The 14,843-nt window shown below is 52.1% G+C and overlaps 1 protein-coding gene across 4 annotated transcripts in view; it reads right to left on the bottom strand.

Moving 5' to 3' along the window:
* LOC133351108 (histone-lysine N-methyltransferase MECOM-like) overlaps nt 1–14,843 on the bottom strand; it is a 323,295-nt gene that overhangs the window by 22,170 nt on the left and 286,282 nt on the right. For 2 of the 4 annotated variants that reach the window (XM_061566060.1, XM_061566059.1), the window contains exons 8-12: nt 11,234–11,387; nt 8,878–10,801; nt 7,470–7,557; nt 4,266–4,444; nt 251–328 (exon numbers count right to left, since the gene is read on the bottom strand). In XM_061566060.1, coding sequence (XP_061422044.1) covers nt 251–328; nt 4,266–4,444; nt 7,470–7,557; nt 8,878–10,801; nt 11,234–11,387 — 2,423 coding nt within the window. Of the gene's footprint in view, nt 1–250; nt 329–4,265; nt 4,445–7,469; nt 7,558–8,862; nt 10,802–11,233; nt 11,388–14,843 lie in introns of all 4 variants that reach the window. The other 2 variants (XM_061566058.1, XM_061566057.1) reach the window with 1 other exon arrangement.

The following is a 14,843-nucleotide window of genomic DNA, read 5'->3' on the forward strand; positions in this document are numbered from 1 at the left end:
CCTCCCCCTGCCGGATTGTAGAGGGTCCGGCGATGCGGCGAATTGCCGATGTTGATCACAACCCGAAAGGACGTCAAAGAATCTGATAATTTTCCAAAGAACAACGGCCGGCGAAGAGGCGTTTGCGATGGATTCCTCTTTCGGCGCCGAGTCTCGGCCAACTGTCGTTCACCCCCGTCGCACGCGGGAAACGTGGCGGCTCTCAAAGATGTTTTGGACGTGCGCGTCGAGGCGATACGGCTTGACTTACTTGTACGGTTGCTCCCCCGTGTGGGTTCTCAGATGGCGCGTCAAGTTGGCAGATCTTGGGAATATCTTTCCGCAGTATCTGAAAGAGAAACGGGGAGATGTTTTAGATTTACGCGAAGCGTCGTATTCTTTCTAACGTCGGCAAGAATGCGTGATTCTGAGGTAGGCCATTTAAGATGATAATTTCATTTTGTAGAGCGTCATTCATGCAATTGCATCCCGCAACGCTGCACATCAATTAGCCAGTCCCGTACATAGATAATACAAAAACAAACCCCACTACTTAGAAAATAATAAACTAAAAGATGAATACATAAGCAACGAGATAAAAAAAAATGCACATAACAAGAAAATGATCATCACAGATAAAATAAATACAAATGAATAAATCCGTTTGTTCTCCATACCCCACACCACAATCCCAACATTTTGCCGGATTTAGGAGAACCTACACACGATGGGTGGTGGAGTGGCCAAACAGTTATGAGCCAGTTGGACCAAACTATAAAATAGGCCTCATCAGTAATTTTCTATACTTTGCCCTCCTGTTGTGTTTTTGTTTTGTTGTAGTAACGTTCTGACCCGCCCCTACTGGACACCGGTGAAAACAAGCTTCTGAGGTCAAATGGTAAACAATGTACGATTCCTTCGCTGAGTCTCAAGACTCACTTCCAGGAGGGGCCCTGCACATTTTTTCGCAGTAGACTGCAAAGCTCCTCTGTGTGATCCCAAATGAGTAATTTTCAGGTAACATTGCCAGGTTTAAAATTAATAACAAAGTAGGAACGTCTCACCTCGTTATTCAAAACGATGCTTGCTATGCGTGTAACTATGCATCGATTCATTGACCTAATATTGATGCTCACAAATCTTGCATGTGAATAGCGATTATTTACAATGTTTGCAAATCGTATGGTAATGTTGCATTCGGGCTAATGGAGCCAACAAAACTGTAGAAACGAGACGAACCGAATTCAAACAAACATTCAAAGTGGACAAAAAATAATCTGTTCGCAAATCCAGCTGTGATCCCAGATCTATGACAATGCAATTAACCCCTGGTGGGAGTTGAAATCGTCGCGCGCCTCATGACACCATTCATAATAAAGGTTTTTTGAGTTAGATCACGTAAGTATAAACGTGTCGATTTAAAGCTTTCTTGACTGCAGGGATTCATCTTCTTGGTTCTTTCGGTAAAGTGACGTAGAAGGGAAGTAATAAAATATTAAAAATAAAACATAATAAAAGAATTCTCACGACGTTTCGGCCACAATGCAAGCAGCCTTCCTCAGGTGAAGACCAGGTCTGTCGGGGAGACAGCGTCTGAATCTCGCCGACAGACCTGGTCTTCACCTCAGGACGGCTGAGGACGGCTGCTTGCGTTGTGGCCGAAACGTGAGAATTATTTTATTATGTTTTATTTTTATTATTTTATTACTTCCCTTCTACGTGACTTTACCGAAAGAACCAAGAAGATATAAACGTGTCGTAACCCTCCACCACCCGACACATTTATTCTTGCGCTATTCTAACCAAAAAAAAAACCTTCATCATGAATAATACTTGTCGTGAAGAGCCTACGTGTTAAACCTCGTGATGCCGCGCGCGATTCACTTCGGAACCCCCACACTCCACTGTGGACACCTGCTCGCTGCAGCAGTGGTGGTGGGGCACCTGCCGGAATCGTAAACGTTTGAAATCGCTGCTGTGAAAAATAAGAATGGGTTTTTATCCTTTCTGGTAACCACACAGTGGTGAACATGCAAACAAAGCATGCTCTGATATAAGCGTTGTCTTTGAAACTGATTGGCCTACACCAGAGACAGCCATCTTCATGGCCTAGTCTCACCAGTGTCAGACCAGAGAACAACAAATGGTGAACAGTACAAAGACAATGCCACTATGAGAGCGTTTATAGCTTGGGGTGAGCAGCTATCTCATGGGACCTTTTGCCAGTAGCAAAAGTATGAAAAATAAGAATAGGTTTCACCTAAAACGCCTGTTCTTATTTTTCATACTTCGAAACTGGCAAAAAGGTCCCACGTTTGAAAACTCTCTTTGCATTGCTCCACACGACGATGGTTTTCCCACATTAGCGGCTTTCGCGCGTTATTTTTTGGCCCCCGCACACGCACGCACACACGCCGCTCCGAGACGCCGCGGAATTTAAGCACTCGCAGACGCAAATCCTCATCCTCGCGTGCCCGCTGCGTACGTGTGAACTCTTTTGGAAAATGGAAGAAGAAGAAGAAAAAAAATTACCCAGGGCTATAACTCCCTTGGGAGAGGTCCGCATTTTTTTTGTTGGTAACGTTTTGAGCCACGCGCGTGTTTTTTGCTTTTGTTTTTAAAACACGAACGTCGGCTGGTTCGACGCCGCTTTCTTGTCAAAACGTTGCAACGCTGGTTACGGCTCCCGTGGAAGTTCGCGACGCGTCGGCTCCTAAAGCCCCCCTCGCCCCCCCCGCCGCCCGCAGTGGTGCGTGGGCAGTTGGCGACGAGCGTTACGCACCGTGCCGCCCCCCCACCCACCCACTCCTAGATGTTTAGCGTCGGGAGAAGGGGACTCTTCGTAGAGGCGTAGATAGGGGTGGGGGGGCAGGGGGGTAAACGTGTCCCCGGGCGCCAAGGTAAAGGGGCGCCAAAATGAGGCTTACAACGTCACATTATAACTTATTGCGGCGGGCGCGGCAGCCTGAAACTACTGCACAAATCTACACCTCAACCTAAAAGTTTATATATCCCGCCACACACAGCCTGCATGTCATGTAATTACATTTTGGTATGTGGTTAAACGGGGGGGGCGCCAATTTTATAGTTCGTCCCCGGGTGCAAAATATCCTACCTACGCCACTGACTCTTCGTGCACGCGACGCTGTTCTCGCGACTTGACAACGATTCGCGATTATTCAAGTGAACCGTAGAATATGAACGGTGGCGGCGGGGGGGGGGGGGTGGCGGCAGCGGCGAGAAGTGACACGGGCCTTAATCGAAAGTGACGGGCCAACTCCTGTCGCGCCCGGCAAGCAAATAAACACAGGAAATTAGGCGCCGTATTAAACCAACGCGACCGCTATTGTGTGTATTGTTCATGATAAAGGTTTTATGGGCTATATCGCGTAAATATAAATGTGTCGTTAACCCACCGTCACCCGACAGAGCCCAGTTAGTAAGGTTTGTCCAGTAAACAAAACCTGCCAATCAGTTGTGACCTCAGCATACCGGTGTGTTGCAGAGTAAACTCGCAACGTTGACAACTTGAGTACGAAGTTTCGCTGGTGATTACAACCGGCCTCATCACACCATTTTGCATTGTGAACAATACTGGTAGCTAAAGCCTGCGTGTTGAACTTGGTGTGTGTGTATTGTTTTTTTTAATTGGGATCACCAAAGCTAGGCCATAATCGGGCTCGACAGTGCATTGTCCCATCCTGCCTTTCCCAAATCTGATTTCTTGCCATCGTAGTGGGCCTCTTGCCGTGAGATGAAGAATCCATTCTTGCGTTAGCGAACGGCCCCATAGAAGACTTCGTAGAACTACTTCTGAGTTGCCTTTAAGGAACCCATTTCTATCCGCACATAGTGTGGGGGGGGGGGGCATTGCGTTTTCCTACCTACCTACCCACCCCCCCCCCTATAATAACTGTTGCCACACACTGACCGATCGATATGCTTGTAATGTATAAGCTTTAGTTTGACATGTACATTGTCTGCAGCAGATGCAGTGGCCTGAGCAAAAAAAAACGAGCGATGAATACAGCTAATCGATGGGCATCACAGCCTTGTACATATGTATGTTTGTTGAATTTCTTTCGCACCGTGCGTAGCCCGACCGTGCCGATGGGAGGTTCCGATGCGGTGTACGTACGTGGAACTTCTTTCACGCCGTGCGTGTGCGAGACAGCCAGAGCGGAACGCACGACAGACAAGCGTTTGGACCGCGTCGTCGCTCGTTCAGTCGGGGGTACGCGTGGGGGGATGGTGGAGGACAGCGCCCCGTAGCTCGGTGCCTTTACCTGCAGGTGTAGCGCTCCTTGCCCTTGCGCAGGAGGCTGTCGGGCAGGCTGGGAGGCGGCTGGCGGAATCCGAACGCGTGCGGCGGCGGCGGCTGCTGCTGCATGTGGCCACTGCCACCGTCCATCTTCATGGCGCTGTAGCCTTCCAGTTTGTCGGCCATGTTCTCCATGGCCGCCATCTGGCAGGCGGGAAACCCACAGGAGGGGGACGGGGAAGCGACAGGGAAGAAGTCGGATTTCAGTTTTGTTTGGTCGTCATCGTCGTCACAACACCACGGCGCCACCGGTCCCCCTCGTTGTGTCGTTTTTGTGTTGCCCAATAGTCCCAATGGACTGTAAGGAAATCCCACGAGTAGCGAAGTTCTCTTTCGCAGATGTCCGGGCAGGGGCGGGTCAGAAAGTTACAACAAACGATACAAAAATAGATAGGAGTGCTAGCAAGGTGCTAGCAATAAATACATATAAATATACTGCATGAGTGCATCAATTGATGACACTTTTTCTACACTAAATGCAAGCTTGGGCAAGGTGGCAAAACGAAAACAGTCTCAGACCAAGACAACACACAGGCCCTCAATAAAATGGCACGTTTAAATTGGTTAAGGATCAAGGCTGCAAATCACATTGGCAAATGTTCTATCCAGCACGAATCTTCTGCTTCAGGATATTTCTTTTTAAGGAATATTTTGGATTTTCAGGGAGGATGCGATTGAAGTATAAAGTATATTTTAGACTCTTGGTGTGGCTTTCCAGGGTAAATAAGTAAATAATAACACAATGATGGGCATTCGTTAAGCACAAATACTCATTGTCATCACATTTTATTTTATTATAATGTGCAACTCACAAGGCAGCCCTCACTGTAATCCCAAAGCAACTTCAGTGATTGTATAAATACCAGACTAAAACATCTGTTTGTTATCTATGTATAAATATACATGAATCCTACGAGTATACAAGACTATTTACTTATATCTATAGTTCTTTAAAGAATGCATCTATAAATATGCATCCATAAAAAGTGCATTTCTTTCATTTATATCTGACAATATAGATGAAAGTAATTTATCTTGTACAGACGTGAGATACACACTATTTTTAGTCGTGTATTTCTTTGATCACTGACGTTGCTGTGAGATTACACAATGAGGGTTATTTTGTGAGTTTCATGGGTATTTCACATTATTTCTATATTTATATGTATATATATAAAAATACATTTTCACTATTAAATACCGTTTTAAAGCATTAGATCAAAATGAGGGGATGGTTGGTGGGCGGGGGGCGGTTGGTGAGTGGGGGGAGTTGGTGGGTGGGGGGGAGTTGGTGGGTGGGGGGGCGGTTGGTGGGCGGGGGGGAGGAGTTGGTGGGTGGGGGGTTGTGGGCGGGGGGGAGTTGGTGGGCGGGGGGGGGGGTTGGTGGGCGGGGGGGGAGTTGGTGGGTAGGGAGTTGGTGGGTTGGGGGGGCAGTTGGTGAGTGGGGGGAGTTGGTGGGTGGGGGGGGAGTTGGTGGGTGAGGGGCAGTTGGTGGGTGGGTGGGGTTGGTGGGCGGGGGGGAGTTGGTGGGTGGGGGGGAGTTGGTGGGCGGGGGGGAGCGGTTTGTGGGCGGGGGGGGAGTTGGTGGGTGGGGGGGGGGGGTTGGTGGGCGGGGGGGGTTGGTGGGCGGGGGGGGTTGGTGGGCGGGCGGGGGTTGGTGGGCGGGGGGGGGTTTGGTGGGTGGGGGGGGTTTGGTGGGTGGGGAAGGTTGGTGGGCGGTGGGCGTTTGGTGAGCAGGGGGGGTTGGTGGGTGGGGGGGGTGGGGGCTAAACGTGATCTCCCGCTCTCGGCGGCGACCGCCCGACCACAGATTCGAGGGCCTCCGACAAATAAAGACGGGAAGCGCTTGGCGATGGCGCGCATTGTTTCCCGGCGCACGAGACCGCCCCGCCGGCATTGTTGTCGGAACAATAAACGACGGCGACGATGCCGCCGACGACGCCGACGACGAGCGGGTAGATTCGTCTCGGTGGCGTTTTCTCCCGAAATCCGAAAAACAAGCGCGGCCCGTCCGATCGGCGTCCCCAATTTGTTCGAGATAATGAAAAGAATGCTCTGCCGTTTACGTCGCCCCGAGTCTTAACTGATGGACGATTGTCGGTAGCGTCGCGCCTTGTTTATTAAATTAACGCTGACCACCCCTCCAGCAACTCCCTTCCACGAATTGAATCGCGGCTTTCTGCGCTGCGTTGCTGCTGCTGCTGCAGCTTTGTGTGTTTTGCGTCGCGCATTTACATGTTTCGCTTTTCAGACGAAGAGTCGCATTTTTGGAAAACATGTGGGTCAAGCCCATCCTTAATAAACCCCAAAACAGCCGTAATAGGTATATACTACACACCTACATGGCAAGAGCTGAGAATTTGCAATTGGATTGCTTTGACAGCGGGCAATTTAACTCAATCGCCCTAAACTTTTACCGTTTGCCATTACAGTATCCCGTAATGTATCTTAAATGCCATTATTACGAGATGTCAACTGTGGCTTTCCAATGGAAATACTGTGCCCTTGCCATGAGAATGTGGCATTTTGACCACTGGCTCAAATTGGTCAATATATGATATTTCTATTTTGAGGATGAAGACTACAATATTTATTTTTGACAGGGGGACAACCCTCATGTCGTCAAGTAGCCTCAGTGTCTTGAAGCCCCAAGAATCCAAAATGAATCTCAGCCCCCCGCAACAGTTGGGTACTGTCTTGATTTGAAGCTTTCGTGACTGCAGGAATTCATACTCTTTGGTTCTTTCGGTAAAGTCACGTTAATAACTATTATAAGAGTATAGTTGGGTACTGCACAAATGCAAAAAAGTCATTCTATAGCCTGAACAGACTGTTGGGGCACGTGCTGTTGTAGAGCACCTATGAAGGCCCACACGGTACAAGGGGGGGTGATGTGACCAGCACCACGCCCGGCCACCTTATTTCTCCCCAGCACTGCAAGAGGTTATTTTAAATCGTGCGTCGACCAAGGGGGAGGCCGAAGACTAGTTCAGATGATCATCGCCGATGTCGGGAACGGTGAAGGAACGAACTCGGGATGTTAGCGCCAACGTTGGCCCGATGTCGCGTGTTTAATGGGGGGGGGGGGGGGGCGAGCGACCAGTGCGGTGAAGTATGGCGTTGTGCCCCCCGGGGCGGTTGCGACGTGGCACTGTGGCAATAAACGCACCTGCGGGTGGAAGAGCAGGCTCGGGATTGGCCTCATGTACTTCTCCTTCAGAGAGGACATCGGGTCGTCCATTTTCCTCTTCTCCACCCTGGAAATGAAAGCCGGTCAGGTACGGGGAGCGCCGTCGAACGAAACGGCAGAACAGAGCGAGACGGCCGCAGGTGCTCGGCCGAGCGAGCGAGCGAGCGAGCGCGAAAACATTGGCACAGGGGCGATCCATTTGTAGACGCCCCGCGGATCTGTACTCGAAAACGTTCGCGTCGAGTTTTCAAAGCGGCACTCGACAGATGAGCGATGGGAAAGCTCGCGCGGACGCGCGCACAACGTTGTGCGCGGACGCGCAGCACTGCCGACAGCCGCGTTTGCACACGTTTCAATGTGCGTGTGCACATACGAGGGTGATCCGTTTGAACACGTAGGAGGCTTTCGCGAATCCGATATTATCCATAAGAGATTTTTCGTGTGTTAGATCGCGTAAGGGGCAGTCCATAAATGACATCACGCGATTTTGGACGATTTTTGACCACCCCCCCCCTTCGTCACACGGCGTCAGAAAACATTTATTAAAAAGTCTATTTGATTAAGTAGAACGTATTGTCTATATTTATTTAAAGTTGCGTATTTTGATGTGACGTCACATTTATCAACCCCCCCCCCCTCGTCACACATCGTCACAAATATCTGACCCCACCCCCCCCCCCAGGTGCGTGACGTCATTTATGGACGCCCAATAAATATATAAATGTGTCGCTAAACCCGCCACCACCCGACACAGCCAATTGGTAAAGTTTGTCTGGCGACAGCCAGTTGTAATCACTGGCGAAACGTCGTACTCCGATTGTAAATGTTGCGGGTTTACTCTCCAACGTACCGGTGTGCTGTACTAGTAACGCATTGGCATGTTCTGTTAACGTAACAAACCTTACTAATTGGCTGTGTCGGGTGGTGGTGGTGGGTTTAACGACACATTTATATATTCACGCGATCTAACACAAAAAAACTATCATAGACAAGGTGATTCATTTGCAGATATCCACTGATGCAAATGCCACTCTCAAGTCTACCCAACGGCTGATTTTAATATTGCTAAAGCGATGGCTCCGTATCTTGTGGCGTTTCTTACAAATTATATTCGCGGCGTATCTACAAATGGATCGGCCTGTGTACGCACTAGCATATCAATATACTACACACGAACATGGATTCATTTGCAAATATTGTCGGCCAGATGTAAACCTCTGCAAAGAAGAGTTGCGTGTACTCCACAGAGGTAGGCAGGTAGGTCAGTAGTTAGGTTTGTGGGTGGGTTTGATCGGTGAGCAGGTGAGGGAGGAGGGTGTGCGAGTGTGCAGGTGAGTAGGTAGGTTCTTATTTTGCGAGATTATACACACACCTCAGTAGGCCGCACCTGTATATAGGGTCAAGAAAGAAGGGGTTGAGATGAGCAAAGGGAATTGACGAACGCTGATGCATCTGCTGCTGCTGCTGATGATGCTGCTGTTGTAGCTGCTGCTGATGCTGCTGTTGTTGCTGCTGCTGCTGCTGGTGATGATGCTGCTGCTGCTGGTGATGATGGTGCTGCTGCTGCTGCTGGTGATGATGATGGTGCTGCTGCTGGTGGTGGTGATGGTGCTGCGACCGCTGGTGGCGCACGTGACCGGGCGCGTGCCCGACTTTGGGCGCGTCGCTCGGCAGCTTTTGCTTGCCGCCTCCGAACATGTGGTTGAGGCTCTTCCTGGCCACCTCCGACGAGGAGGAAGACGACGAGGAGGCCACGGCCGCGGCCGCAGCAGCCGCCGAGTGCGGAAGCATCGGGTGCGGGGGGAGGCAGCAGCCCCCCTGCGCTCCCCTCGTCCGTCCGCCGGTGCTGAGATCGAGCGGCTGATCGTCCCGCTGGTGCGCGGCGGGGGGCCGCGCCGGCGCCGACTTCGACGCCGGCGGAGGCGGCTGCCTGGCCTCTTCCTTGCGCTTGGCCGCCACGCTCAGGTCAAAGGGCGAGCCGGCGTCGGCCTCCGGCGGCGCGCTCTTGCCATGCGCCTTCTCGGTGGGGGACGGCGACTTGGGCTCCGTCTTGACGACGACGGCAGCGGCGGCGGCGGCGGGCGGAGGAGGGGCGGCGGGGGGGGCGACGGCGGCGGCCGCCTTGGGCTCGGCGATGGGGAACACGGGGTGCGGCAGCGGCGACACGAAGGGGAACGAGAACATGGGCGTGTAGGGGAAGGCTCGGAGCTGCTTCTCCGGCATGCCCATGAAGCCGGGGCCGAAGTACTTCTCCGCTATCGAAGCGATCGCCTTGATCGAGTCGTTGGTCGAGTCGGACCCGTTGTTGTCGTCCGCCGGCGGCGGCAGGAACGCCAGGTGATTGTTCTGCGGCATTCTGGCCGCCGCCGAGCTGCCGGCGCTGCCCCCGCCGCCGCCGCCGTTGGTGAGGCCGTGCGAGTCCCCCTGCTTGGGGCCCTGCGCACCGTTCACGGGGTTCTTCCTCTTGGTCTTCTCCTTGTCGCTGTCGCTGTCCGCCTCCGAGCCGGTGCTCGTGTCCAGGTCGTCGCTGCCCATGGGCGTGCTGGTGGCCTCCAGGTCGGAGCCGTCCGACACCTCGCTGCCTTTGTCGTTGAGCTTCTCGCCGGGGGACCTCTCCGTCCTGCCGACGCCGCCGCCGTCACCGCCGCCGCGCTCCTCGGAGCGAGCGTGCTGCGGGCGTACGGGGGCCGAGAGCAGAGCAGACGACACGCCGCCGCCGCGGTGGTGGTGGTGCGATGGTGCCATCGACAGCCCCGCCGCCGAGGCGGCCGCGCCCGGGTGGAGCATGGCGTGTGCCACGGGCGCCGCCAGCTTGGCCGCGTCGCCGCCCGCCTGCGCCTGCATCATGGCGCCCGTCGGCGGGAGCATGGGCGGCCGGGCGTAGAGGGGCGACGGGAAGAGGCCGGCGAAGCTCTGCGCCAGCGAGAAGCTCGGCTGCATGCCGCCGGCGCCCGGGAAGCCCGGCAGCCCCGAGTGGTGGTGGTGGTGGTGGTGGCGGCTAGGCCCGAAGTAGCTGTTGAGGGAGGGCGACACGCCGTGGTTCCTGAGCATGGCCGACGCGGCCTTGTCGAGGGACGGGCCGAGCGACGAACCCTGCGGGAAGATGGCGGCGGCGGCGGCCGCGGCGGCGGCGGCCGACATGGCGAAGTGGTTCTTCCCCTCGCAGAAGCGCCGGTGCTTGTTGAGCGACGAGGTGGTGCTGAAGAGCTGCCCGCAGTCCTTGCACTTGATCTGCGTGCGGCAGTCGGCGTGCATGCGCTTGTGCCGGCACAGGTTCGAGAACTGCGTGTAGGACTTGTGGCAAACTTCGCCTGCACGGGGGGAGAGAGACGGGGTCGGCGGGGGGGGGAGAGCAGAGCGAAAGCACAGGAATGAGCGGCTGGCCACCAGATAGCGGTGAAATTAAATGAAAGTGCGTACTTGTTGCTCCCCGCCTTTTATTTTTCGCCTGGCTCTTGCAGCATGCACAGCTCTGAAAATAGAGCCCAGCGGGCTCATTGGGCCCTTCCTGTTGACAAAAAATGAACTCTAAAATCTATCGTCGGTGACGGAGCCTTCTGTGAGCACCACCTTGGCGCCGAGCGACTTTGCAAGACCAAACTGAAATGCATCAGCCTCGGTGCATTTAACGGCCGTGCTCAGCAAGAACAATACCAACAAGAAGAATACGCCGCGGCGACAATACGCGTGAACGCGGAATGCCGCGGCCGTGGTCGTTTGCTTGCTGCGGGTGTGAGGCTTACACGTGAAGGGCTTGACGCTGCTGTGGATGTGCTTGTGCTGCTTGAGGCCGGACGAGGTGGCGAACGTCTTGCCGCACTCGGGGCAGGCGTGCGCGCGCGCCCCCACGTGCTGCGAGCGGATGTGGCGCTGCAGGTTGCTGGGGTCCGTGAAAACCTTTTTTTTGCGGGGGTGGTGGTGGGGGGGGGGGGGGAGAAAACAAGTTTCAAAAGTTACCAAAGCCTTCAGCGGGCGAGAGTTTTCGTTTGTTATTTGTCGGCGATGTTTGTTGCTGACGACGACAGCTCTGCGCTTGGGTCCATGCCCATCCGTGCCCGGGCCGGCTCGTGGGGTGCAGTGCAGCGTCGCCCCTCCTTCCTGACCACAATGCTTTGTTTGCAAAAGCGCAGTTCCTCCCGCGTCGAGCCCGCGTTGTGCAACGCGGAATACAAACGTCGTTACACATTGGCCCCGAAAGTTAAAATCTGTAACGGGCGACATCTGAGCAAATTGCGCGTCTTCAAAGTGAGTTTTCTTTTTTGTGTATAAATGGAGCATTGCACAGTTGTGGCGCAGAAACGGAAGCATTTGTAAGAAAATGAGACGGGACAAATGTGCTGTGAAGAAGGGACTTTGGTCATAGTTTTTTTTTGCTACCAGTCAACCCTCGATTTCCTTCCATGGTCATCTTTACTCTCTGCTTCCTGGGATCCAGTTCAAGAATTAATTGGTTTGGTTGTTATCCGTGCATTGCACACTCTGATGGCAGTCACATATATACATGGTGTTTAAAAAAAATGCTAACACTTACATGGGACTATCGGTATTCGTGCAAATTCTCAGAAGAGTTAACGAAACATTTGAAGCACCCTGTATTTGTGCTACGGAGATTTGTGAAATTTGGGGAAGTCACTGTATGGGGAAATATAATTGAAAAGAGAATTGACTAAGGCTATGGAAGCAGTGAGATTGTATTTGGAAGTGACAACGCAAAGCAATGCCATTGGCATCAGCCAGAAGCTTATATTAATCAAGGAAGAACGTGAGCTGCTGCATCCAGTTCCTGAAGAAGCTTCCAGCACGTGCAGCGAAACGTCGGACATTGTGCCGAACAACACACGGCACAACGCGAAAACACGCGCGAGAGATCTACGGCCCAACTGCGTAAAACTTCCGCAGTAGGAAAGTGCACAAGTGTTATAATCTCCCTGAACATCGCAATCATAATAATTCGCATTGTTTATCAAGGAATGCCTCACCGAGTCTCAAGACCCTCTGTCAGGAGGGTCCTGCCACATTGGGTTGTTGGCCAATTCAACTGATGAGTATTTGACCTGTGGGAGGAAATCATATGCCCCCCTCTCCCTCCCCCTCTACTTCACCAACCCACATTTACTAAAGTGGTGAAGTATGGTCAAAACCACCCCATGATGTTATGCCATTGGGGAGGTCTTAATTCAAAAGTGGATAGCCAAGACGCTTTATAATTGCTATCATTATATCAATAGTACAAGTACATGACTTAGAAATACTCCTCGAACATTAGCTTGGAACACCATTCATCACACATTTTTACACACTCTATTACACTTGCAATGAAACATTTTCTTTCGCAATCATCGCGGTAACGAGAGGCAGTTTTTCATCGCTGCAGACGCGCGCGCGCGTGTTTGTTTGCCGCGATCGGGAAAAATCAACGGTGCAGTGCACACGTGCCATATCCTGCACCAGCTGGGCTGAAATCAAAAGAGTGTTTTAATTTCAGTTCGCATAAGTGGGACCACTGTCGCCAGCTGATTAATGTAGTGAAATCAAATATGTATCGACGTCCCTTACTACCGCCGCTATTATTATTATTATTTGTATTTCATTCATCTCCTCCGACAGAGTGGGACAGGGGGAGTGGAGGAGGAGGGGGGGGTGAACCTTTTAAAAAATTCAAAGCTTCGAGTACTTTCTCGAGTGGCCGTTTTATTTATTTCATTTGACAGCTGCGGGCGTCCCTCCCCACACCATGGCCATCATGTGTCCCCCTCGAGCCCGAAACCAGCCGTGACTAAGGAGCGAGTCTGCCCGGGCCCCTCGAGTGAAAGCGTTCTCACGCTCTTCGCCGGGTGAGCAGCGAGCGACTCGTCCTGTCATCGTCGTTATTAATCTCCACACTCTCCTCCGTGTTCTGACTCGATGCAGAGGGAGTACCCAGCTCACAGCAGAGTACTATATAATATCTAAAATATATATTTTTTTTTCTCCCAGGTAAGGCCCACCTGAGCTATCGAGCACGTTTTTCAGAGGTGGCCACACGTGGAAATTTATAGCGGCCAAAATATTATGAATGCAGGTTGATTCTAAACTTGAAGGGAAAAAAACAGAGGACCCGGAGAAAAATCCACGTGACCACGGAGGGAGAGATACGCAAAAATCTAAATATGCAGGTATCAGGGTCGGGATCGAACCCACGACTTCCTGCATAAAAGGCGAGGGAGTTAACATCTCGCCACCGCTGTGAGATGAACAAAATCACAAACGAAATAAATGAGAAAAAAAATATGTCTTGATTAACGTAAGTTATGCAATTACTGGGTTCAATTTTCATTTCAACGGAATTATAAATTCCCACAATGCACTTGGGGATGAAAATAATAATAAGGAACGACGTGGATGTGCATTTTATTTTACTGCATTTATTATGCTGGCGAAAGTGGACAAACTCTCGGTTTTGAAATAATAAAAGATTTTGATTTTAACACAGCTGGCGGAGGTGGGCGCCATACATTGTTAAACTTCAACGCAGTAAACAGTCCGTACCAAGTGACTAATTGCCTCACATTACCGCGATGATTACAACATGTTTCATTGCATTAATGTCCGCTGTGGAGTTCCGCATATTAAAAACGAGCGATGATTACATCCGTGCAATGTGACGCTGGGCTTATTTAGGCGGTCAACTTGCGCCGCGCGGCTTCCTGCACTTTGATGCGCGTCGCAGCGTCGCGAAGAGCAAGACGCGTTCGGACGCGGAGCGTCGTTTGCGAGCGGCGCACGGAGGAGGCAGAGTTGGGGTCGGTAGGGCGGGGGAGAGGGGGTGAGAGGGGGGAGCGGTGGTTCATCTCGGGGTCACGACCGAAGCTTTGGTCCATCGAGCAGGTGCAAAAGGTCAAGAGCCCTCTTAAACTGTCGGCCCTCCATTCCACCGCCTTTTGTGTTGGCGTGTGTGAAGATGCTCGCTGTTCACACCACGGCAAATCGACATTTGACGATCCATTTAAGGAGAAAGGAATAATAATAATAATGATTTGCAGCTTTTGTCAGTCTACTCGTGGGTTAAGGCCGCGCCGTGCTGGGTCGTGGGGGTTGTTTTGACTGTACTTCACCACGCCGGTCAAGTGTGGGTTGGTGAAATGGGGCGGGCCAGGACCAGTTCAGCTGTCACTTGCCACTGATGTTAGCCGCGGTCGGGAAGCGATCTTGGGACTCGGCGAGTTTTGTAAGCGGAGTGCGCCAACACCGCTCTCCACCAGCAGTCCGTTAATGGGACACTAAACATGTTGTGGTGATGACAGCATCGTACATCGTCAAGCAGGACTCGCCTGAAGAAAGCCTTCAAGCTCGCTCGCAGTAGTTCAGGTCTGG

The sequence above is a fragment of the Lethenteron reissneri genome, chromosome 36, assembly GCF_015708825.2.
Source record: "Lethenteron reissneri isolate LAM-NWPU_2019-01 chromosome 36, ASM1570882v1, whole genome shotgun sequence".
Lineage (NCBI taxonomy): Eukaryota > Metazoa > Chordata > Hyperoartia > Petromyzontiformes > Petromyzontidae > Lethenteron > Lethenteron reissneri.